Source organism: Pseudophryne corroboree, chromosome 5 (genome assembly GCF_028390025.1).
Source record: "Pseudophryne corroboree isolate aPseCor3 chromosome 5, aPseCor3.hap2, whole genome shotgun sequence".
Classification (NCBI taxonomy): domain Eukaryota; kingdom Metazoa; phylum Chordata; class Amphibia; order Anura; family Myobatrachidae; genus Pseudophryne; species Pseudophryne corroboree.
The window spans coordinates 176,744,364-176,769,290 of record NC_086448.1 but is presented as its reverse complement, the minus strand read 5'-3'; the positions used below and the strand labels follow the sequence as shown (position 1 = coordinate 176,769,290).

The 24,927-nt window shown below is 44.3% G+C and overlaps 1 protein-coding gene across 4 annotated transcripts in view; it reads left to right on the top strand.

The window, feature by feature from the left end:
• The window catches only part of LMBR1 (limb development membrane protein 1), a 592,458-nt gene extending 568,186 nt beyond the window's left edge, over positions 1–24,272 (top strand). For all 4 annotated transcript variants that reach the window (XM_063921898.1, XM_063921896.1, XM_063921899.1 and 1 more), the window contains 4 exons: positions 4,571–4,661; positions 13,486–13,552; positions 17,343–17,504; positions 19,451–24,272. In XM_063921898.1, the coding sequence (XP_063777968.1) occupies positions 4,571–4,661; positions 13,486–13,552; positions 17,343–17,504; positions 19,451–19,524 (394 nt within the window). In that variant the 3' untranslated portion in view covers positions 19,525–24,272. The remainder of the gene's footprint in view (positions 1–4,570; positions 4,662–13,485; positions 13,553–17,342; positions 17,505–19,450) is intronic.
• Positions 24,273–24,927: the final 655 nt, after the last annotated feature.

Here is a 24,927-nt window from a genome sequence, read left to right as displayed (position 1 = left end):
CGTGGAGTTGCCCACAACTAGACTTGATGGCTTCTCGTCTCAAAAAGAAACTTCCCTGGTATTGCTCGCGGACCAGGGACCCTCAGGCGAGGGCAGTGGATCCACTGGAGTCGCCTTGGCCTTACCAGCTGGTCTACCTGTTTCCTCCAATCCCATTGCTCCCAGTATTGCTAAAGCGAATCAGGAATTAAGGTGTCCAGGCAATTCTAATTGCTCCGTATTGGCCTCGGAGGGCGTGGTACGCGGATCTTCAGGACATGTCTGTCGAGGACCCTTGGCCTCTACCACTCAGAAGAGTTCATCTTCAATCATGACCATTCGTCTACCCGGACTTACGGCGACTTCGTTTGACGGCATGGAGGTTGAGCGGAACATCCTAGCTCACAAGGGCCTTTCCAAGAAGGTTTTTGCAACCATGGTTCAGGACAGGAAACCTGTGACGTCAAAACACTATCATATCTGGAGAAGATATGTCTCTTGGTGCGAGGACCGCACATATCCGCCTGCAGAGTTTCACTTGGAACGTTTCCTGCAGGCTGGTGTGGATAAGGGCTTGCGTCTGGGTTCCATTAAGGTCCAGATTTCAGCTCTTTCCATTATTTTTTAGAAGGAATTGGCGGTATTGCCAGATGTTCAGACCTTCTTGCAAGGGGTACTCCATATACAACCTCCCTTTGTACCGCCTACAGCGCCCTGGGATTTGGATGTAGTGTTGAAATTTCTACAGTCCTCCTGGTTTGAACCTCTGATGACGGTAGAAGACAAGTACCTCACGTGGAAGACGGTGATGTTACTGGCCCTGCCTTCTGCTCAACGTGTTTCAGAATTGGGGGCCTTATCGTGTAAAAGTCCCTACTTAGTCTTTTACGAGGACAGAGCGGAGCTCCGGACTAGACAGCAGTTCCTGCCGAAGGTTGTCTCCGCGTTTCATGTGAATCAACCTATTGTGGTTCCATCCAGTTCTGACTCTTCTGCTCCTCCGGAGGCATTGGATGCTGTGCGTGCCTTGAAGATCTATGTCAAGCACACAGCTCGAGTCAGAAAAACGGATTCCTTGTTCGTGCTCTATGATGCGCAGAAAAAGGGTTACCCTGCTTCAAAGCAGTCCATTGCTCGTTGGATTAGGCTTACTATCCAACAGGCCTACTGTATGTGTCGGCAGCCTTACCTGTTCCTATGTCTCTAAAGACCTACTCTACAAGATCAGTTGGCCCTTCCTGGGCGGCTGCCCGTGGAGTCTCGGCCTTGCAACTATGCCGAGCTGCTACCTGGTCGGGAAAGAACACTTTTGTTGTGAAGTTCTACAAATTTGATACCCTGGCCAAAGAGGATACCCAGTTTGGGCAGGCATTGCTGCAGCAGTCTCCGCACGTTCTGCAAGCTTTGGGACATCCCCATAGTACTAGATTACCCCAATATCCCTTATGGATGCTAGAGAAAATAGGATTTTAATACCTACTGGTAAATACTTTTCTCGTAGTCCATAAGGGATATTGGGGGTCATTCCGAGTTATTCGCTCGTTGCCGGTTTTCGCTATACTGCGATTAGTCGCTTACTGCGCATGTGCAAGGTTCGCAGAGCGCATGCGCTTAGTTATTTTACACAAAAGTTAGGTATTTTACTCACGGCATAACAAAGCTTTTTCATAGCTGTGCTGATCGTAGTGTGATTGACAGGAAGTGGGTGTTTCTGGGTGAAAACTGGCCGTTTTCTGGGAGTGTGCGGAAAAATGCAGGCGTTCGAGTTGCAAAACGCAGGAGTGGCTGGAGAAACGGGGGAGTGGTTGGGCAAACCAGGAACGAAAAGGACTGAGCTGGTCGCAATGGCTGAGTAAGTCTGGAGCTACTCAGAAACTGCTAAGAAATTTCTATTCGCAATTCTGTTAATCTTTCGTTTGCAATTCTGCTAAGCTAAGATACACTCCCAGAGGGCGGCGGCTTAGCGTGTGCAATGCTGCTAAAAGCAGCTAGCGAGCGAACAACTCGGAATCACCCCCATTGGGTGCCCGCCTCAGTACATGGACTTTTCTGCAGGTTCTTGTTTTATAGTTACCTGTTCAGCTGTTGCTGTTGTTGTTATTACCAGCCGTTGTTGGTTGTTGTATGTTAGTGGTGTCCTGGTTTGTAAATCTCACCACCTTTTTCGTTATCATGTTCCTTCTCTCATATATGTCCTTTCTCCTTCGGGCACGTTTTTACCTATAACTGCCTGTGCGAGGGGGCATCGAGAGGAGGAGCCAGCACACCCAGTTGAAGAAATTTAAAGTGCACTGGCTCCTTTGGACCCCGTCTATACCCATCATACTAGATTCCCCCAATATCATTATGGATTGCAAGAAAAGGATTTACCGGTAGGTGTTAAAATCCTATTTTTGCATCACATCTCTCAGAATAGATTCCTGTACCTTTCCTGTCAGCCCAACCAGTATTATGAGGAGAGGGTGGGTTTGGGGGGCCACCTCTGGGTATTGATAGGTGGTAAGCTTTCACTGCTGCTGGTGCTCTGTCCTCTGTACATGTAAGCAGCAGCCACTGAGGGGTGTGGAGCCTACCCTCAGCTCTAGTGCACAGCTGCTAGACAGACATTAATATTATACTGTAGCTCATTAACAGTTTCCTTCAGTATAACAACATCTTTCTCTTTTTTTCCATAAATGAGATCCAGTATCACTTGTCAGCAGAAGACTTGCCCCTATGCCCCCGAATCTCATTTTCTCTGTATCAACCAACATCTAAAACTGTCTTTCAGCAGTGTGATCATGGCTTTCTCTTTTACTGAACAGATATTGGGCCTGATTCAGAGCAGGACATTAGTTCAATGACACATGCAAGCAGCATTGGATTTCCATCCGAACTCTAGAAGGAGCATGCAGGAGAGATGCCTTCGGCATGTAACTGCAATCCCAGTACTGCGACCGTCGTCCCAAGCTGGGATCCAACGTTGCGTTGTTACACCCAGTCGACCAGCTAAGTAAGCCTCAGCTTGCGTAGCTGGCCAACAAAATTAGGGACTGCGAGACCAGAAAGAAGCAGACCCTTGGTTCTCCCCTCCCAGAAACAGGGGCAACACACCCTCATTTTTGGGAACACAGCCCCCCCTCCGCTCCCTCAGCACCACTGCCTGTCAGTCAGACAGTGGCAGATGTGAACTACGGACATCAAGCCCTAAGTGGAATCCTAACCATAATCGCTTCATTAAGAAAATATAAATAAAATAAAATTATTTGAATTGTTTTTATTTCTAAAAAGTTAATTCCTTTCTGAACATGAAAACAGTCCACTTTAAAGAATGCTTTTTTTTATACTTTGACCTTATCATATATACCTGATGTGCTTGGATTGTATAATTACCTTTTGTATTTGGAAAAATTTGGACACCCTAGTACTGTAGCTACTAAAATACTAGCTGGTGCTTTATTATAAAGACATTTTACGTCAGTATATTGGGGGTCATTCCGAGTTGTTCGCTCGCAAGCTGCTTTTAGCAGCTTTGCACACGCTAAGCCGCCGCCTACTGGGAGTGAATCTTAGCTTAGCAAAATTGCGAACGAAAGATTAGCAGAATTGCGAATAGACACTTCTTAGCAGTTTCTGAGTAGCTCCACACTTACTCGGCATCTGCGATCAGTTCAGTGCTTGTCGTTCCTGGTTTGACGTCACAAACACACCCAGCGTTCGTCCAGACACTCCTTCGTTTCTCAAGCCACTCCCGCGTTTTTCCCAGAAACGGTAGCGTTTTTTCACACACACCCATAAAACGGCCTGTTTCCGCCCAGAAACACCCACTTCCTGTCAATCACATTACGATCACCAGAACGAAGAAAATACCTTGTAATGCCGTGAGTAAAATTCCTAACTGCCTAGCAAATTTACTTGGTGCAGTCGCACTGCGGACATTGCGCATGCGCATTAGCGACTATTCGCTCCGTTGCGACAAAAAAATAACGAGCGAACAACTCGGAATGACCCCCATTGTGTTTCCAGCATCCAGCCTGTCTGTGTTGCTACTAGCGGTTCCAATGAAGATGATAGGCCTCAGGGATTACCAGCAACTGGTTGTACATTCCAAATACAATTTATATAGGTTACTGCAACGATTCTACATTATTTCCCAATGAAACTGAATTTATTTTAATCAGCAGGGGGAGCTATTAGACATATAATAAGAAAAACATGATATTTCCCCTTAAATAATGTCTGGCCTATTCAGACTTAACATAAAAGAAAGTTTGCGTAAACCAAGTTGAAGTGATATTTTTTTTATCTGTCAGTTGACTCTTACCATTGTGTATGGTTTTTAGTTTGATTTTTGGAATATGGTTTTATTAATGGGTTAAATGTGAATCTGATAACAAATGGCATTGGCTCTGTTCTAGGATAATGCTAATTCTTGTCCTTTCCCAGATTGGTGGAAGGGGGTGAATTTGTCAGGTCAGTCATCTACAGGCACTTCAGATGTTTTGTTATTCATTTCCCCCCCCCCCATCAGATGGTACGGTGTACTTGAGCAAATCCTTTGCATTCCTTTGGCAGGCTCTTCCTTTGTGTTTTCTTACCTTAATTCTCACAGCTATCTGATGGTGTCTTCTGTCGTCGGCTTCTACAGCCTTTGCTTTTTTGGAAGATTTACTCCCAGGAAAGATGACACAACAATGACAAAGGTAATGACAAAAGCCGTGATGTCATCCTTAACTTCCCCCCCCCAAAAAAAAAAATTGCCACCCAGAACCAAATGACAAGGCAATTTAGTAATTGTCCCCAGTGGTCATTTGCAGCGTTCAATATTTGTTTGTAACCTGCGTAAACACAAACTGGAAGATTTTCTAAATGCTAAATGAATGGGAAAAGGGCATGTGTGCTCTGTTTAGTTTGGATGGCGTCCATTCACTTGTTAAAAAAAAAAAAAAAAAAGTCTATAATTACTGTGCTTGTTAACCAGCCATAGAAACATAGTGAATGGGAGTTTTCTTTCTTCCCCAAGGACCGTATTGCTAATGAGTAACTTTGTGCGAACTGTACTTCACTCAGCCTGTTTGAAATCTGAAGAACCTCGGCTACTGCAAGGAATACAGACAGTTATTCAAATTTAAATAATTAAAATAAGACTGAAGGGGGTCCATTCAGTCAATTCTTACAAGTTAAGGCTAATTTGACTTACCACAACCTGACACCAGACTGAGAAGAATGAAACTGTTAAGTAACGCTTTGACACAAATGTATACATTTATTTTTGTTGGATATTCCCACAAGCTGGCTGAGGGGGTCAGTAACTAAGGAGCAAGCATTGTTCTTTTTTAATTGCCCATATGACGCTTTTTGCTCTTCTGTCTGGAAATGCCTTAAACAGTTGTTTTCTTACTTGCTGAGATGAAATTCCAACAACTAACTTCACTTAAAGAGAACAACGTAGTACTTTGAATTATACGACTATAATTTTAAGAAATATGCCATTTATATATTTAGAGTCTCTCTCTCTCTCTCTCTCTCTCTCTCTCTCTGTGTGTATGTATGTATATATATATATATATATATATATACAGTACTGTGCAAAAGTTTTAGGCGGGTATGGAAAAAATGCTGCAAAATGACAATGCTTTCAAAAATTTAAATACAGGTTGAGTATCCCATATCCAAATATCCCAAAATATTGAGTTTTTTGAGTGAGATAGTGAAACCTTTGTTTTCTGATGGCTCAGTGTACACAAACTTTATTTAATACAGAAAGTTATTAAAAATATTGTATTAAATGACCTTCAGGCTGTGTGTATAAGGTGTATATGGAACATAAATGAATTGTGTGAATGTACACACACTTTGTTTAATGCACAAAGTTATTAAAAATATTGGCTAAAAACACCTTCAGGCTGTGTTTATAAGGTGTATATGAGACACAAATGCATTCTGTGCTTAGACTTGGGTCCCATCGCCATGATATCTCATTATGGTATGCAATTACTCCAAAATACGGAAAAATCCGATATCCAAAATACTTCTGGTCCCAAGCATTTTGGATCAGGGATACTCAACCTGTATTAATAGTTTATTTTTATCAATTAACCAGATGCAAGGTGAATGAAGAGAAATCTAAATCAAATCAATATATGAAGTTCACGTTATCCCAGACAGACTCGATGATCTGGAGATCAGGGCTCTGTGGGGGCCATGTCCTCACTTCCGGGGCTCTAGTTATTCTTTACGCTGAAGATAGTTCTTAATTGGCTGTATGTTTGGGGTTGTTGTCCTTCTGTAGAATGAATTTGGAGCCAGTGAAACGCCTCCCTGATGGTATTGCATGATGTATAAGTACCTGCCTGTATTTCGCAGCATTGAGGACACCATTAATCCTGACCAAATCCCCAACTCCATTTGCTGAAATGTAGCCCCAGATAAGGAACCTCCACCATGCTTAAGTTTTGCCTGCAGACGCTCATTATTGTACCACTCTCCAGCCCTTCGGCGTGTTATAGCCAAATATTTAACATTTTGACTCATCAGTCCAGAGCACCTCCTGCCATTTTTCTGCACCCCAGTTCCTATATTTTCGTGCATAGGTGAATCACTTGGCCTTGTCTCCACGTCAAAGGTATGGCTTTTTTGCCGCAATTCTTCCATGAAGACCACTTATGGCCAGACTTCTCCAAACAGTAGATGGGTATACCTCGGTCAAAATGGTTTCTGCCAGTTCTGAGCTGATGGCACTGCTGGACAGCTTCTGATTTGGACGGGAAGTAAGCGTGATGTGTCTTTCATCTGATGCACTAAGTTTCCTTGACTAACCACTGTGTCTACGGTCCTCAACGTTGCTCGTTTCTTTGTGCTTCAATGCTGATAAATACAGACAGGTAGTTATTCATCATGCAATACCATCAGGGAGGCGTCTGATTGGCTCTTAGGTTTTTTTTTGTAGCAGTACAACAACCATAAATATACAATGTCATTAAGAACTATCATCAACGTAAAGGACAAGGAGTCCTGAAAGTGATGATATGGCCCCCACAGAGCCCTGATCTTAAAATTAAACTGTTAACACTTCAATTTTTTTTAAAGCATTCTTACTTTGCAGCATTTTTTCCGCACCTTCCTAAAACTTTTGCACAGTACTGTATATGACGTGACTTGCAAAGGATTCTGGATAGCAGGTGACGTTCCTACAGCAACAAAACTATATATATATTTCTCTGACGTCCTAGTGGATGCTGGGAACTCCGTAAGGACCATGGGGAATAGACGGGCTCCGCAGGAGACTGGGCACTCTAAGAAAGAATTAGATCTACTGGTGTGCACTGGCTCCTCCCTCTATGCCCCTCCTCCAGACCTCAGTTAGAATCTGTGCCCGGCTCGAGCTGGTTGCACACTAGGGGCTCTCCTGAGCTCTTAGTAAAGAAAGTATTTATTAGGTTTTATTTTCAGTGGGATCTGCTGGCAACAGACTCACTGCTACGAGGGACTTAGGGGAGAGAAGCAAACCTACCTGCTTGCAGCTAGCTTGTGCTTCTAGGCTACTGGACACCATTAGCTCCAGAGGGATCGAACACAGGCCCAGCCTCGGTCGTCCAGTCCCGGAGCCGCGCCGCCGTCCCCCTTGCAGAGCCAGAAGACGGAAGAATCCGAGGAGAAAATCGGCGGCTGAAGACTCCGGTCTTCATTAAGGTAGCGCACAGCACTGCAGCTGTGCGCCATTGCTCCCCATGCACACCACATACTCCGGTCACTGATGGGTGCAGGGCGCTGGGGGGGGGGGGGGCGCCCTGGGCTGCAATTAGATTACCTTAAAAATGGCAAACAAACACATAATATAGTCCAACAAACTATATATGTGTAAAAATCCCCTGCCATAATATTAATAAAAGAGCGGGAGAAGTCCGCCGTGGAAGGGGCGGGGCTATCCTCCCTCAGCACACTCGCGCCATTTTCTCTTCACAGTTCCGCTGGAAGACAGCTCCCCAGGCTCTCCCCTGCAGTTTCCAGGCTCAATAGGGTAAAAAAGAGAGGGGGGGGGGGGGGGGGCACTAAATTTAGGCGCAATACTGTGTATTATAGCTGTTATAGGGAAAATCACTTTGTGTAGTGTAAATCCCTGTGTTATATAGCGCTGTGGTGTGTGCTGGCATACTCTCTCTCTGTCTCCCCAAAGGACTTGGTGGGGTCCTGTCCTCAGTCAAAGCATTCCGTGTGTGTGTGCGGTGTGTCGGTACGACTGTGTCGACATGTTTGATGAAGAGGCTTATGTGGAGGCGGAGCAGGTGCCGATAAATGTGATGTCACCCCCTGCGGGGTCGACACCAGAGTGGATGGATATGTGGAAGGTATTAACCGACAGTGTCAACTCCTTACATAAAAGGTTTGATGACATAACAGCTGTGGGACAGCCGGCTCAGCCAGTGCCTGCCCAGGCGTCTCAAAGGCCATCAGGGGCTCAAAAACGCCCGCTACCTCAGATGGCAGACACAGATGTCGACACGGAGTCTGACTCCAGTGTTGACGACGACGAGACTAATGTACATTCCAATAAGGCTATCTGTTGCATGATTATGGCAATGAAAAATGTGTTGCACATTTCTGACATTAACCCAGGTACCACTAAAAAGGGTATTATGTTTGGGGAGAAAAAGCAACCGGTGGTTTTTCCCCCTTCAGATGAGTTAAATGAAGTGTGTGAAGAAGCGTGGGCATCCCCTGATAAAAAATTAGTGATTTCTAAAAAGTTACTAATGGCGTACCATTTCCCGCCAGAGGACAGGGTACGTTGGGAGACATCCCCGAGGGTGGATAAAGCGCTCACACGCTTGTCAAAAAAGGTGGCACTACCGTCTCAGGATACGGCCGCCTTAAAGGAGCCTGCGGATAGAAAGCAGGGGGCTATCCTGAAGTCTGTATATACACACTCAGGTACTATACTGAGACCTGCTATTGCTTCAGCATGGATGTGCAGTGCTACAGCAGCGTGGTCTGATTCCCTGTCTGATAATATTGATTCCCTTGACAGGAACACTATATTGCTAACCATAGAGCATATTAAAGACGTAGTCTTATACATGAGAGATGCACAGAGGGATATTTGCCGGCTGGCATCTAGAATAAATGCAATGTCCATTTCTGCCAGGAGAGTATTATGGACTCGGCAGTGGACAGGTGGTGCGGATTCTAAAAGGCACATGGAGGTTTTGCCTTACAAGGGTGAGGAATTGTTTGGGGATGGTCTCTCGGACCTCGACATTTTTACCCCAGGTTCCCTCACAGCCAAAGAAAGCACCGTATTATCAGGTACAGTCCTTTCGGCCCCAGAAAGGCAAGCGGGTTAAAGGCGCGTCCTTTCTGCCCAGAGGCAGGGGTAGAGGGAAAAAGCTGCACCATACAGCCAGTTCACAAGAACAGAAATCCTCCCCTGCTTCCACTAAATCCACCGCATGACGCTGGGGCTCCACTGGTAAAGCCAGGTGCGGTGGGGGCCCGTCTCCGGAACTTCAGCGACCGGTGGGTTCGCTCACAAGTGGATCCCTGGGTTCTACAAGTGGTATCTCAGGGATACAAGCTGGAATTCGAGACGTCTCCCCCTCGCCGTTACCTCAAATCAGCCTTGCCAGCTACTCCCCCCGACAGGGAGGTAGTGCTGGCGGCAATTCACAAGCTGTTCCTCCAGCAGGTGATAATAAAAGTTCCCCTCCTTCAACAGGGACGGGGTTACTATTCCACAATGTTTGTGGTACCGAAACCAGACGGTTCGGTGAGACCCATTCTAAATTTAAAATCCTTGAACACTTATATAAGAAGGTTCAAGTTCAAAATGGAATCGCTCAGGGCGGTTATTGCAAGCCTGGAAGAAGGGGATTACATGGTATCACTGGACATCAAGGATGCGTACCTGCATGTCCCCATTTACCCACCTCACCAGGTGTACCTCCGTTTTGTGGTACAAGACTGCCATTACCAATTCCAGACGTTGCCGTTTGGTCTATCTACGGCACCGAGGGTATTTACCAAGGTAATGGCCGAAATGATGATACTCCTTCGAAAGAAGGGAGTTCTCATTATCCCATACTTGGACGATCTCCTTATAAAGGTGAGGTCCAGAGAACAGTTGTTGGTCGGAGTAACACTATCTCAGGAAGTGCTTCAACAGCACGGCTGGATTCTGAATATTCCAAAGTCGCAGCTGGTTCCTACGACACGTCTGCTGTTCCTGGGTATGATTCTGGACACAGAACAGAAGAAGGTGTTTCTCCCGGAGGAGAAGGCCAAGGAGTTGTCATCTCTGGTCAGAGACCTCCTGAAACCAAAACAGGTGTCGGTGCATCACTGCACGCGAGTCCTGGGAAAGATGGTAGCTTCTTACGAGGCAATTCCATTCGGCAGGTTCCATGCACGGATCTTTCAGTGGGATCTTTTGGACAAGTGGTCCGGATCGCATCTTCAGATGCATCGGCTGATCACCATGTCCCCGAGGGCCAGGGTGTCTCTGCTGTGGTGGCTGCAGAGTGCTCATCTTCTAGAGGGCCGCAGATTCGGCATACAGGACTGGGTCCTGGTGACCACGGATGCAAGCCTCCGAGGTTGGGGGGCAGTCACTCAAGGAAAAAACTTCCAAGGACAATGGTCGAGTCAGGAGGCTTCCCTACACATAAATATTCTTGAACTAAGGGCCATTTACAATGCCCTAAGTCAGGCAAGACCCCTGCTTCAAAACCAGCCGGTGCTGATTCAGTCAGACAACATCACGGCGGTCGCCCATGTAGACCGACAGGGCGGCACAAGAAGCAGGATGGCGATGGCAGAAGCCACAAAGATTCTCCGATGGGCGGAAAATCATGTGATAGCACTGTCAGCAGTGTTCATTCCGGGAGTGGACAACTGGGAAGCAGACTTCCTCAGCAGGCACGACCTCCACCCGGGAGAGTGGGGACTTCATCCAGAAGTCTTCCAACTGATTGTGAACCGTTGGGAACGGCCACAGGTGGGCATGATGGCGTCCCGCATAAACAAAAAGCTAAAAAGATATTGCGCCAGGTCAAGGGACCCTCAGGCGATAGCTGTGGACGCTCTAGTGACACCGTGGGTGTACCAGTCGGTTTATGTGTTCCCTCCTCTTCCTCTCATACCAAAGGTGCTGAGGATAATAAGAAAAAGAGGAGTAAGAACTATACTCATCGTTCCGGATTGGCCGAGAAGGACTTGGTACCCGGAACTACAAGAAATGATCTCAGAGGACCCTTGGCCTCTGCCTCTCAGACAGGACCTGCTACAGCAGGGACCCTGTCTGTTCCAAGACGTACCGCGGCTGCGTTTGACGGCATGGCGGTTGAACGCCGGATCCTGATGGAAAAGGGCATTCCGGTTGAAGTCATTCCTACGCTGATAAAGGCTAGGAAAGAGGTGACAGCAAAGCATTATCACTGCATATGGCGAAAATATGTTGCTTGGTGTGAGGCTATGAAGGCCCCCACAGAAGAATTTCAGCTGGGTCGATTTCTGCACTTCCTACAGTCAGGAGTGACTATGGGCCTAAAATTGGGATCCATTAAAGTCCAGATTTCGGCCCTGTCTATTTTCTTTCAAAAAGAACTGGCTTCACTGCCTGAAGTTCAGACGTTTGTTAAGGGAGTGCTGCATATTCAGCCCCCTTTTGTGCCCCCAGTGGCACCTTGGGATCTCAACGTGGTGTTGGATTTCCTAAAATCACATTGGTTTGAGCCACTTCAGACCGCGGAATGAAAATATCTCACGTGGAAAGTGGTCATGCTTTTGGCCTTGGCTTCAGCTAGGCGGGTGTCAGAATTGGCGGCTTTGTCCTGTAAAAGCCCCTATCTGATCTTCCATATGGACAGAGCAGAATTGAGGACGCGTCCCCAATTCCTCCCTAAGGTGGTATCAGCGTTTCACTTGAACCAACCTATTGTGGTGCCGGCGGCTACTCAGGACTTGGAGGCTTCCAAGTTGCTGGACGTAGTCCGGGCCCTGAAAATCTATGTTTCAAGGACGGCTAGAGTCAGAAAGACTGACTCGCTGTTTATCCTGCATGCACCCAACAAGTTGGGTGCTCCTGCTTCTAAGCAGACTATTGCTCGCTGGATCTGCTCCACGATTCAACTTGCACATTCTGCGGCTGGACTGCCGCATCCTAAATCAGTCAAAGCCCGTTCCACGAGGAAGGTGGGCTCTTCTTGGGCGGCTGCCCGAGGGGTCTCGGCTTTACAACTTTGCCGAGCTGCTACCTGGTCGGGATCAAACACGTTTGCAAAATTCTACAAGTTTGATACCCTGGCTGTGGAGGACCTTGAGTTTGCTCATTCGGTGCTGCAGAGTCATCCGCACTCTCCCGCCCGTTTGGGAGCTTTGGTATAATCCCCATGGTCCTTACGGAGTTCCCAGCATCCACTAGGACGTCAGAGAAAATAAGATTTTACTCACCGGTAAATCTATTTCTCGTAGTCCGTAGTGGATGCTGGGCGCCCATCCCAAGTGCGGATTGTCTGCAATACTTGTATATAGTTATTGCCTAACTAAAGGGTTATTGTTATGAGCCATCTGTTCGTGAGGCTCAGTTGTTATTCATACTGTTAACTGGGTATAGTATCACGAGTTGTACGGTGTGATTGGTGTGGCTGGTATGAGTCTTACCCGGGATTCCAAATCCTTTCCTTATTGTGTCAGCTCTTCCGGGCACAGTTTCCCTAACTGAGGTCTGGAGGAGGGGCATAGAGGGAGGAGCCAGTGCACACCAGTAGTCTAAAGCTTTCTTAGAGTGCCCAGTCTCCTGCGGAGCCCGTCTATTCCCCATGGTCCTTCCGGAGTTCCCAGCATCCACTACGGACTACGAGAAATAGATTTACCGGTGAGTAAAATCTTATTATTTAAATATTACTTCTTTACTCGCCAAGTTTAGTCTTGTTTTAAACCTGGAAATCTGGCATCATGCTGGATGGCCACTTGTGTTTGTAAATACCAACCGTAAACTAGCCCAATGGTAAGGACAGGACGCTGCAAAAAATGTTGCTGTTTCATAATTAGATTTTATTAGTATGCATACTTACTTTCACAGGAGAGTGTTATTTTGGTAATGTGAGTGCCTTTTATTGCTTCTAATTCTGGTGGTATGATATAAACGTACTGTAATGTATACATCAAATAATAAATACAGATTAGGACAGTTCAGCCAAAATATCTCTTCAGTAGACCTTATCCTCTGGATAACATCCTCTTTCAAAATGTTGTGATCGATGAACATTTTCCTGAATTCTTACCGCTATTTTTATCGGTTATAACACATATTTCTTAGATTGTGTGGCTACTCTCGACGGTATCCTCATGTCTGACAGCCTATTACATGTACAGTTTTGCAAAGTTTATCAGCCTTCATGACAAAGTCCTGTGTTGTTTCTGGTAGGTGTAGAGCTTTCTTGAGGGTGACACCATTATTTAGCATGTCAGTAGATGCAGGTAAATCAATATAATCACAACAAATCTAATGTATTTTTCCATTGTTCACAGATCATTGGGAACTGTGTATCTATTCTGGTGCTTAGCTCAGCTCTGCCAGTTATGTCAAGAACCTTAGGTGAGTCTATTATTTTCCATTTTGTAGGAATTCTATAGCATTTCCTCAAATTATCAATCTACATAAGGCCCATTTAAACAAAACGTGCAATGCAAATTTCACAATTATGAAAACGTTGCTGTCTTGTCAAGCAAATTGTATATGATGCAAGCAGGGCCGTCTTAACAGCATTGTAGGCCCTGGGCAATGCAGTGCATTGGGGCCCCTACCCACCCACTCATGGGAGCCAATAAAACCAAATCATATCTTACCCCTTCTGCGGTCCTGCACCATGTCTCCACATGCTTCCATAAAGTGAATGGCTGTCAGTACTCTGATTGGTGGATAGCTCTTCCAGCCCTCAACCAATTAGCATGTTGATAGCCAATCACTGTCTGGCTGCAGGCTGGTAGGCAGAGAATATTGCTTCGTCATTATGATTGTGTGACCACCACCCACCCCTGCTCAAAAGGCCCCTAGAATTATAGGTCACTGGGCAGCTGCTCAGTGTGCTTATGGTGGCCCTTGATGCCGGGGATACTGACAATTTCACATTTGCTCCTTTAGCCCACCTAAAAGGTAATAAGACATTCATCTACTTTGAGATACATCAGTTCATATATTGAGAAGTGAAGAGGTCATGAAAATATCATGGGAAGAGTGTGTGTTTTTAGCAGGAGTATATATTGTACTACAGGGGTGGATCCAGAACAAAATGACAGGGGGGGAACCACAATAGGGGAAGGGGGGGGGGTTCGGTACATGTGCTCCTGTGAAAGGGGTGTGGCTTTGTAACAAGGGGTTTGGCCTCACAGAGAATGCCATACTCATGAGTCACGCCCTCGTTTTCATCACGCTGGGGGCATGGAGTACAAGGGCAGTGGGTAACAGGATGAGAGTGCGGGGACGGTGAGTAAGCAGGGACAGGCCTGGTAGGGGACAAGGCGAGAGTGCAGAGACAGGTCTGGTAGGGGACAGGGCGAGTGTGCGGGGACAGGCCTGGTAGGGGACAGGGTGAGTGTACGTGGACAGGGCAAGTGTGCGGGGATAGGCCTGGTAGGGGACAGGGTGAGTGTGTGGGGACAGGCCTGGTAGAGAACAGGGTGAGTGTGTGGGGACAGGCCTGGTAGGGGGCATGGTGAGTGTGCGGGGACAGGCCTGGTAGGGGACAGGGTGAGTGTGCGGGGACAGGGTGAGTGTGCGGGGACAGGCCTGGTAGGGGACTGGGTGAGTGTGCGGGGACAGGGCAAGTGTGCAGGGACAGGCCTTGTAGGGGACAGGGCGAGTTTCCGGGGACAGGCCTGGTAGGAGACAGGTTGAGTGCGGGGACAGGCCTGGTAGGGGACCTGCCACACACACATAGACACAATTACATACACAGCCACACACATAAATAGCCACATGTACACAGTCACATATGCACAGGCAATCTCATATACGCAGCCACATATGCACAGATACAGACACATACAATACACAGTCACATATGGACAGACTGTCACATACAGTCACATATACACAGGCAACCAGATACAGTAAACACACAGTCACATATAGTCGCATATACACGCAGCCACATATGCAGTCACTTATACACAGACAGCCACATACAGTATACGCGCACACAGTCACATACAGTATACGTGTACACAGACAGCTGCATATGCACACACAGTCACATACTGTATACAGACAGCCAGATACAGTATACACAGACAGCCACATGTGCACAGACAGCCATATACAGTACACACACACACACAGTCACATATACAGACAGCCATATACAGTATACAGTCACATAAGCACAACCAGCCACATATACACACACAGCACATATATACAAACAACCACATATGCACCCACACACATATACACACAAACACAGCCACAGAATGTTAAAACATTAATACACTATTCTTCCCATTGTATTTTGGGCCACATAAGTTACAGACTCTTCTATGCACCCTGCTGCTCTCCCGCCCACTTGCACAATGACAGCCGCTTCATCTCTGTACTCCCGAGTCCCGCACACACTGCACAGCGCAGACGGCTCCCCAGTCAGGCTCTGTGTCGCGGCCGGAAACCACGTGACATCTGCGACCAGAGCACAGAGATCACCACTGGCACCAGGTCACACAGAAGGAGGAGCCAGCGCGCTGATGCTGAGGGGCGCAGCGCTCGGTGGCTCCCGAATCCTCGGCTCTCACAGTAGCTGAGTGGAACTGGTACAAGCGGAACGGGAGACAACGGAGGAGGTGCCCGCGGCACCTGACTCCGTTGTCTCCGGCTGTTCCGCCACTTAATGCAGGCTAAAATGAAAGTTAAAAAAAAAATCTTCTAAACGACAGGGTGACACCCCCCTCCCCCCCCCCCCCCCCCCCCCCGGATCCGCCACTGTTGTACTATATATTTATCTCCTTTTAGCAGGAGATGTGTTACATTATTATAATTTGTATTCAACAAGTTTCATTTTACTTTTTGTGTATTCTGTATCCATTCCCACTTTTGCTATAGACTGTTTAACATATTGGATTAACTCTCCTGTTTATAACCAGAAAAAAAGCATTTATGTGTGTGTAAACAGGTATAAAAAAAATGCTGTGGGAACGAACAAATAGGCTTTGTCACTTAAGCCTGTTTCCATCTTTCTATAGCTGAATCTGTGTGCTCTATAATACAAGATTGTTGGTAACAGTTGGTAGTAATGTACACTGGTTATTGAGAGGAAGGGCGCTTGCTGGGCACAATTGTTGTTACAAAGAAAACAAATTAATGGCGAAACCAACTTTTTTTTCTGCCTTACAAACGACATTCCTGAATAGTTTGCCATAGAGATAAATAAAAGAATGAGATAGAAGGTAAAAGAAGGATGGTACAATTAGAACACAGCTAACAAATGCACAGACACAGCTGTCCAAACAGGATTAATAGACTGCATTAGGGTACAGTGAGTCATGTGGTGCTTTGCAAAATATCAACATGCATTGCATTACATGTTATGCTTAGTGCTTTTCAATAGATAAAAGGGAATAAATACGTTAAACAGATTCATGGTCTTCTCACAGTATTAAAAAAAAAAAAAATTGAATAAAATAAACTTTTTTTTTTTGTAAATCAAAGAGGTAACTGGACAGATCATGGTGGGAAAAGCAAACTAGAGGAAAAAAACAAACAATCAAGAAATTCAGATCTTATTTTTTTCTTTTTCATATGGAAATATCGCTGACACTTCATTCTCTCCAGTGCATGGCGTGAGTGCAGACAGAGCAGCAGAGTGCCGCTTGGTACACACTTTAGTGTTGCTATATTTAACAAAAAAAAATGTAATTTAGAATTGTTGCTATTTTGTTAGCATGCAAAGCAGCCCTGGCAATAGCAACAGTCATGTAATTACTTCTATACATTAGTCCTGCGACTTGCAACCAGCTTAAATTCAGCTAATTGAAAAATGTTAATGGCAGAAACATGGTTATGGAAATGATTATAGAATTATGGAAATAAGTAACATTTGAGCTAGTAATTGATTTATATGGAAAGCGCTCCTATTTATAAAGCCGTGCTTAGTACAGGACTAAAGATATTAGTAAATGAATAAACTCCAAGGCACCATTTGTTGGAGGGAGAAATAAATTGATCGGTCAGTAATTTGGTATATTCAGTACCTTGCATGCCCTTGTTTGCCAAGTCTCCCTGGCATGATGGATGCTCTCTGGTAGTGTGTCTGGATGTGAGACCTGTGACCGGTGCCTATCCCAGCATTATACATTATGTATAAAGTGACTTCTCATTCTCTGTTCTACACATACAGGAATCACAAGATTTGATCTATTAGGCGATTTCGGAAGGTTTAACTGGCTGGGAAACTTTTATATCGTTGTTGCATATAATTTGATATTTGCCATCGTGACAACACTGTGTTTGGTGCGTAAATTCACATCAGCTGTTCGAGAGGAGCTGCTGAAAGCAATAGGTAACCTTTATATCTTATTTTCTGATCATCTGTATCATACAGTGAATGCACACTATTAATATTTGGTAATAAAAATCAAAACTGCTTATACTCACTAATGCCTTTTCTTCGAGATTCTCCTTGGCAGCCATTACTCTGGGGTTAGTATCCCATTCTCCTAGGCTTAGACAGAAGGTGTTTTCCGAAAGGACCGCCCACCTGGTGCATACATCCCAGCTCCTCCTCTTCCCTATTGTCTTTTTGAGTGTATAACGTCCCCAAGTCGTCACCTGCCTTGTGAGTAGCTGCTCCTTAGGATTAGGCAAAAGCTTGAGCACTGACACAAGATTAGAGGCAGGACAAGAGTCTGGTGGTGTGGACCACAATCATATTATTTGTTATTTGCTTTGTTATCCTAATGGTAACATTTCATTGCTTTCATGTAGCGTTGTCTAGATATCTAACTCTTTATTTTAGTTTCACATTTCTGGTAGTGTACTCTATAGTACAATTAGCTCCAGTTTTTTAGTGTATCCTATATAATAAAAGGATATCACTGCTCCTCACCTTTATGGGGGGAATTCTAGTGTTTTGTGCACCGGAAGCCACTATATGGCGATCGACAAAGCAATTCAAGTGTTGCTTGGTTCGGATGCACACAGCCACCGCCACCGACATTACGGTTATGATGTTCCGTCATGTTGATGGGCTGGTAACTAGTCTGGTAATACAGTATGTTCCATAGTCAGTTTATGCATGTACTGTAGCACACACATACTGCACAGTTGTTTGGTTTATATTCCCAACTTTGTATCTGGTTGCAAATTGAGAGCAATTTTAATTCAAACCAGTTCCAACAGAGGGGTAAATTTACTAAGATGGGAGTTCTGTTTAACATGGGATGTTGCCCATAGCAACCAATCGGATTCCAGGTTTTATCTTCTAAAGGGTGCTAGATAAATGAGAAGTAGAATCTGATTGGTTGCTATGGGCAACATCCCATCTTAAATAGAACTCCCATCTTAGTGAATTTACCCCAGAGAGTGAAATGATCCCCTTCTCTCAGTAGCCCACAAGGGGAGGAAAGCATGGTAGTTCTGCGGAAGAATGAGTTTTCTAGGACTAAAGGTGTGTACACACTTGCTGATCATACTGATTGGGCAATGGCATCTGATCAGCTGGGCTGTGCGTGTGTACACGCACAGCCCATCTGATCAGCTGGGCTGTGCGTGTATCCAGCTGTGTGGTGGGGGCAGCAGCTGGGGGGTAGCGGCTCCTCTATGGGGATCGGGAGGTCGCATGTGCAGCACATAAGATACAGTCTCCCAGTTCTGACCATTGAAGGAGTGTTACAAGCCATTTATCGGCTAATGCTCCTACATCGGCATAGCATACACACACAAACAATGGACGGCCCGTTCTTCCTTTATCAGGAGAACATGGATTGTATAGGTGTGTACCCACCTTTAGGGTGGCTCTGCTTACAGGCCCCTACAGTTTTTCTAGTTGGCCAGAGAGTGTTCAATAAAAAAAATTTTATTTTTTTTTTGGATGTTTTTTGTGCATCGTATCAAGTTATCTGTGTACACACTGAAGTCATATACTGTATATACCACATGCGGTAACATTTTTGTCCTAACTTTGAGATTTGAATTTTTGTTCACCTTGTCCATTATTATGGGGTATATTTTCTCCACACAAAGCAGGTTAAAATATTCTACTGTAATTAAATGTATGAAATGAAGAACAGCAATTAGTGGATATATGTGTATGCACCAAAGAAGACATAGGGAAGTGCTGTTTCCATTTCTTTTCAATATTTTTGCAGTGTGTTAAAGACAGAGGTAGCTTCTATCACACAATGTGGGTTCCATCTCATTTATAATAAAATCATTTATATTTGCAGATTTTGTGGGACTATTTTGCTGGCACTATGTTACTAATACTTTGTTAATATATTTTTGCAGGTTTAGATAAGCTTCAGCTCTCAAATGTGCCCAGCGATACACCGTCCCCTAACGGGCACCAGAAAACACTGTGAAATGAAACAACATCACTGCGGATGACATTCCTCAGAGCTTAGGCTGAATCAGCGCTGTTCATGTCCACACAATCTGTATACATTTAGAAAAGACTTAAAGTGTAGGTTAGACTGACCGCGTAGCTGCATTTTCTGTGGACTTGACTTCTTAAAAAGATCCCTATGTTGTTTTGTTACATTGCAGTAAAAGTTACATGTGACGTTCTGGGGTGGGCAATTAGATGCTCTCTAGCTGATGTTGAACTACATATCCCAGCATGCCCTGCAACAGTTTTAGTAAAGCCAAATAGCAAAACTAGCAGAGCATGCAGGGATGTGTAGTCCTACAACACCTGGAAAGGGCAGCTTCTTGCCCACCGCAGAATTATTCCTAACCAACTAAGTCCATGATCCTCGTGGGGTTTATACTTTTTCTATTAAATGATTGTTAGAAAGTAACATTACTGCCCATTTTTTGTTCTTAGCAGATTATGACTTGTTCTCAATTTGTCTGAGAACTGGGAATATGCCTCCATCTGCCAGTGTCACAGAAAACTTTTTTGCATCGTTCCTTTTATTAACTGCTTTAATGAACGTTATGTTATTAAAACAATGGGGGTACTTTATGAAAACTGAAGGGAACAACTGATCACAATCAGTCAGGCTCCTGCTTTCATTTAATAACCTATACTATAAAAGTGCTTTTTTTTTCCTCGTGCCCCATTTTTCATACACTCCCCGCAGTGTTGTTTAGTAGCTTGTTATCAGTTCCTGACCAGCTGAGGCACTGTACTACTTTATGTACAGTGATCCAAAGCACTAAATAAAAGGTTATTATTTGCACTAGTGTTTACTATCAGTAGTAGTTTTTGTGTTGATGCTATAGCCTGAGGTTTATGATCTGTTTATTAGTGACCAAACTACAAGTTGTTACAGATTTAAGGCCCGTACACACTGGTCGATATATCTCCGTCATTCACAGACGTATCGCGTCGGCCTCGCAGCACAGCCGACGGCCAATATATCTACCGATATATTGGGGCGTCGCTGTGTGTGTACAGGGCGGTCGGCCGACCGCCCGTACACATGCTGCGGCGGCCGGCGGTGATTGACAGCTGAACTGGGCGGTCGTGTGTACACGTCCGCCCAGTTCATGACATCAGTCCCCGACGGATCGGGCACAGCACACTGCCCGATCCGTCCGTAGATATATCTGCAGATCAATTGATCTGCAGATATATCTACTAGTGTGTACCCACCTTTACAGTCATGCATCCTCGTGTTTGATGTTTGTCACTTTACAAAGGATTATCCGCAATGGCTGTAAGCCACAAGACCTGCTCTTGTTTAACTGTGATTTTAAAAGCAATATTTACTACTATAGCCCATACAGTGTTTACAGGAATTTTATTGCTGACAAGTGAAAAATCCTCTTGCTGTTGCCATGGATAGGTTATCGTTGGCTAGTTCATAAGTCCCAATATAATGTACTTATTGGTAGTATGTACAGTGTGTGCCTAATAGCAGCATATTAGAAACAGAGAGTAGTAATAAAACATGTCATTAAAGTTATAGATCATTTGTTTTATAGGTCTCAATCCTAAATCACGTTGAAACTTTTTGCAGCGGACATCAGTGGCTGGCGGCTTCTAATGTGGGGCTGCCGCTTCATCAGGTCACTATGGGGCAGATGTATTAAGCCTGGAAAAGTGATAAAGCAGTTATAAAGAAGCGATAAGTGGAAGGTGATAACGCACCAGCCAATCATTAAGAGTTTGAAAAATGACAGTTAGGAGCTGATTGGCTGCTTCGTTATCACCTTCCATTTATCACTTCTTTATAACTGCTTATAACTTATTTATCACTTCTCCAGGCTTAATACATCTGCCCCTATGTCTTTTAGGGGTCTATTCATGAAGCAGGGAAAAGTGTGGAGAAGTGAACCAGTGGAGAAGTTGCCCATGGCAACCAACCAGCATTGAAGTAACATTTATAATTTGCATACTTTATAATTGTACGGAGCAGCTGATTGGTTGCCATGGGTAACTTCTCCACAGGTACACTTCTCCACTCTTTTCACTGCTTCATGAATAGACCCATTAGTGTCCGCTTTCTGTACAGCTTTATGTTACTGATGTCTGCTTTTTATCCATTCCTTTACATATCTTATTCAGGGAGGGCGTGCTGACAGCAACCATTGCTACTTCCCCTACTATGCTGGGATTATTATAGCAGGCATGGGCGGTGACACCTGCACACCCCATACGCATTTCACTGAGTATAATGGTATAAACACCTCACTGGGAGGTGCACTAAGCTCACTATCCTTTCATATGCCATTCACAGTCCATGTAGCTGTGAGTGCTATGGATATGCAGACATGATGCCAACATGTATGTTGGAAGCCTTAACAATATCATATTATACAGAAGATGGAGGTATGTACAGTATAGAAGCCAGTATTACAGAAAATAAAGTCCGCCTCCTGCACAAATGGAATATGCTATGTATGTACAGATAAAGGGAGATGAGTTTTCTCCAGTGAACAACTGAAAGGCAAACTTTTATTTTGCAATAAATTTGAATATCCTCCACTATTCTCAGGTAATCTGATCCGAGCTGTCTCTAGGAAGCATTGGATTCTAGATGTAACCTTAGACACTACACAATAGTCTGCCTCGTCTGTAATATGTACTTAGGACATCCTATCCGCTGTTCCTGGAGGGTGTGCGCTAGGAGGGAAATGGCCGGTGATAGTACCCTGGTCTGGCTTGGGGCACTAGAGTTGTAGCATGCATCATGGCAGTGATTTGGTTCTGTAATCCTATGGGAAGCTGGCACATGATGTAAGCACCACAGTGAAGTGGAACATACTGTTGTGTGAGCACCAGGTCAGAGAGTCTCAGCTATTGTCTCATAACCCTCTGACTGTATATTGTGTATGGGCAGTCATATACTGCCTTTTAGGAAGCTGCACCTGGACATCGGATCGCAGCCTCCATTTCTGAAAGTTAGATTAGAGCGCCCTGTGAAATGACAGTACCCTTAGGTCTTATAGTACTGTCTTTTCTAGTCAAAAGAGAGCGCTTAAAATGTGAAGATAATTCATATATCTAATGACTATTATCTGGGGAGTGGGGAGCAGGTTGCCAAGGTCACTGTACTTTAAGCTTATTTCGTACTAGCTTTGTGTAAATTCAAGTTATTTGGACCCTGTGCATTTAGAGCAGGGTAGTATAACTCATCTCTGTAGATGGCCATTGGTGCTCAGTCAGGCAGCTCATGTCTGCAGAGTATGATGGTAGATGTAGTTCTAGGAAAGCAGTCTCCTATATTTATCCTGTCACACACTCACAAAGTGTTAGAGCAAGAAGAAAACTTCAACTCTCTTTACCTCTGGTAATCGTGCTTACTAATAAAGTTGTGTGAAAGTTGTATGAGGTGTTTTCTGACCCTAAACTGGTGTTTTACATTTTAAACTATGCACTCCAACAAAATCACAATATAATCACCCCCCACAGCGCCATGGACAGTATGCTTTCCTGTAAACCTGAGGCAGCTGATGCATGGCATGGAGAACCATAGTAGAGATCTAATCTCCAGATCACTTGTTATGTAGATTTTCCAAATCTCCTTATATGTTGTGGAAATGTGATGATGATGATGATTATTATTATTATTATTATTATATTTCCACTAGACCCCACAATTTTGTGAAGTATGATCATTTTCCAAGGTGAATTTCTGCCACAATGACCCCACAGTGTAACTAGTGAGCGGTGTGATTTATTTAGAAGCACAAATAACATGCAATCGTCTTTCATATCAAAGTTTTTATAACAATTTCTCACATTAACGAAGTAAACACATTTTCTGGAATTAAAACATCAATAATTTGGTGACAGCATTCAGGTATAAGAATCTAGATAGCCGTATGTAAAATTAATCTGCAGTTATCTCTGATTTGAAAATTGAAACATCCACATATGGCAACGCTCACAGAGCAACGACTGCCATACTGTGGAAAGGGTAGTGGTTCACTATATTTGCATTTACTGCCATGGAGGTTATTACAAATTGTACCAAAACACATTTGAAATGGTTTTCCGCTAGTCACTTTAGTGGTATGACTTCTGAAGGGCATTGCTTTATCCTTCTTGCTCCCTGTGTTTTGCACAAAAGCATTTCCATCATCTAGATAGAGATATTTACGGTGGCTGCTGTATAAAACACACAGCTGTTATTGCCGTATCTGTATCACCGCACGAAGCTGAGCTGTTGTATTAAAGGATAGATAATGCAAAAAAACTTTATTGATAAAACACAGAAAAAATGCAGAAAGATAAAGTGATGTATTTGGAAAAGGTTGCAGCAAGGAATGTGCAAATTAATAAAATCATCTTCAGGCGGTAACCCCTCTACATTGTACAGCTTTAGAAAGACTTCATATACAGTTTCTACATCCATTTTCTATAATTCCTGTAGCGGAAGCTTAGACCAATCAAATTGCTTGAATTTATACATCTTTCACCATCTTGCTTTTACATTTAACTTATAAAAGTACAAATATTGTGTTTACAGGCTTGTTTTCTCCTAGATTGTTAATGGAGAATGCACAGTGTGTGTAATGTGAAGAAGATCACTTCCAAAATCATTTTAGTTGTGGTCTGTGCTTTCCTTTTTCTTTTCTATTGTATTTTGTGTGTATATTACTGGATTCTTTTTTTGGTGTTTTATATGTTCAATAAACTTTTTTTGTGTTTCGTAAATCAGTCTGTGAGAGTATTCCTCCAGCACGTACAGACCCCTCTCAAAGGAAAGTTAAATCTCATTTAAAAGTACAGAGAAATTCTTGCTTTTGTTGTGCATGCGTGGGGTTTTTTTATGTGTTGAATCATTTCCAGGACAAAATTATTGTATTTTATAATGCATACATGAAATGATTTGCATTCGCTTTTCTTTATGTAGTCCAGTAATTCTCAGCCTCGGTCCTCAAGGCACACGAACAGTGCAGGTTTTACTGATATCCAGGCTTCAAACAGATGGTTAAATCAAAATAACTGAGGTACTAATTAAGTCACCTGTGCTCAAGCATGGATATCACTAAAATCTGGACTGTTAGTGTACCTTGAGGACCACGGTTGGGAATGCCTGATGTAGTCCATGGGGGATGTGTCTGCAGTGGACCATAACTATAACCAGAACGGTTTCTAATTTAGCAGTCTTAGTAGCTTAGGGGTATATGCAATTACCGGCGAATCGCGGCAATTTTTCACCCGTTTTTTAATTCGACACAATTCGACCGTCGAATTCCGGCAAGTGGGTGCCGGAATTCAACATATTCAATAAAAAACGGATTCGACAGTCCCGCTGTTGAAAAATGGCCGATTTGACGGATTTTGATCCGATTTTTAAAAAACGGGG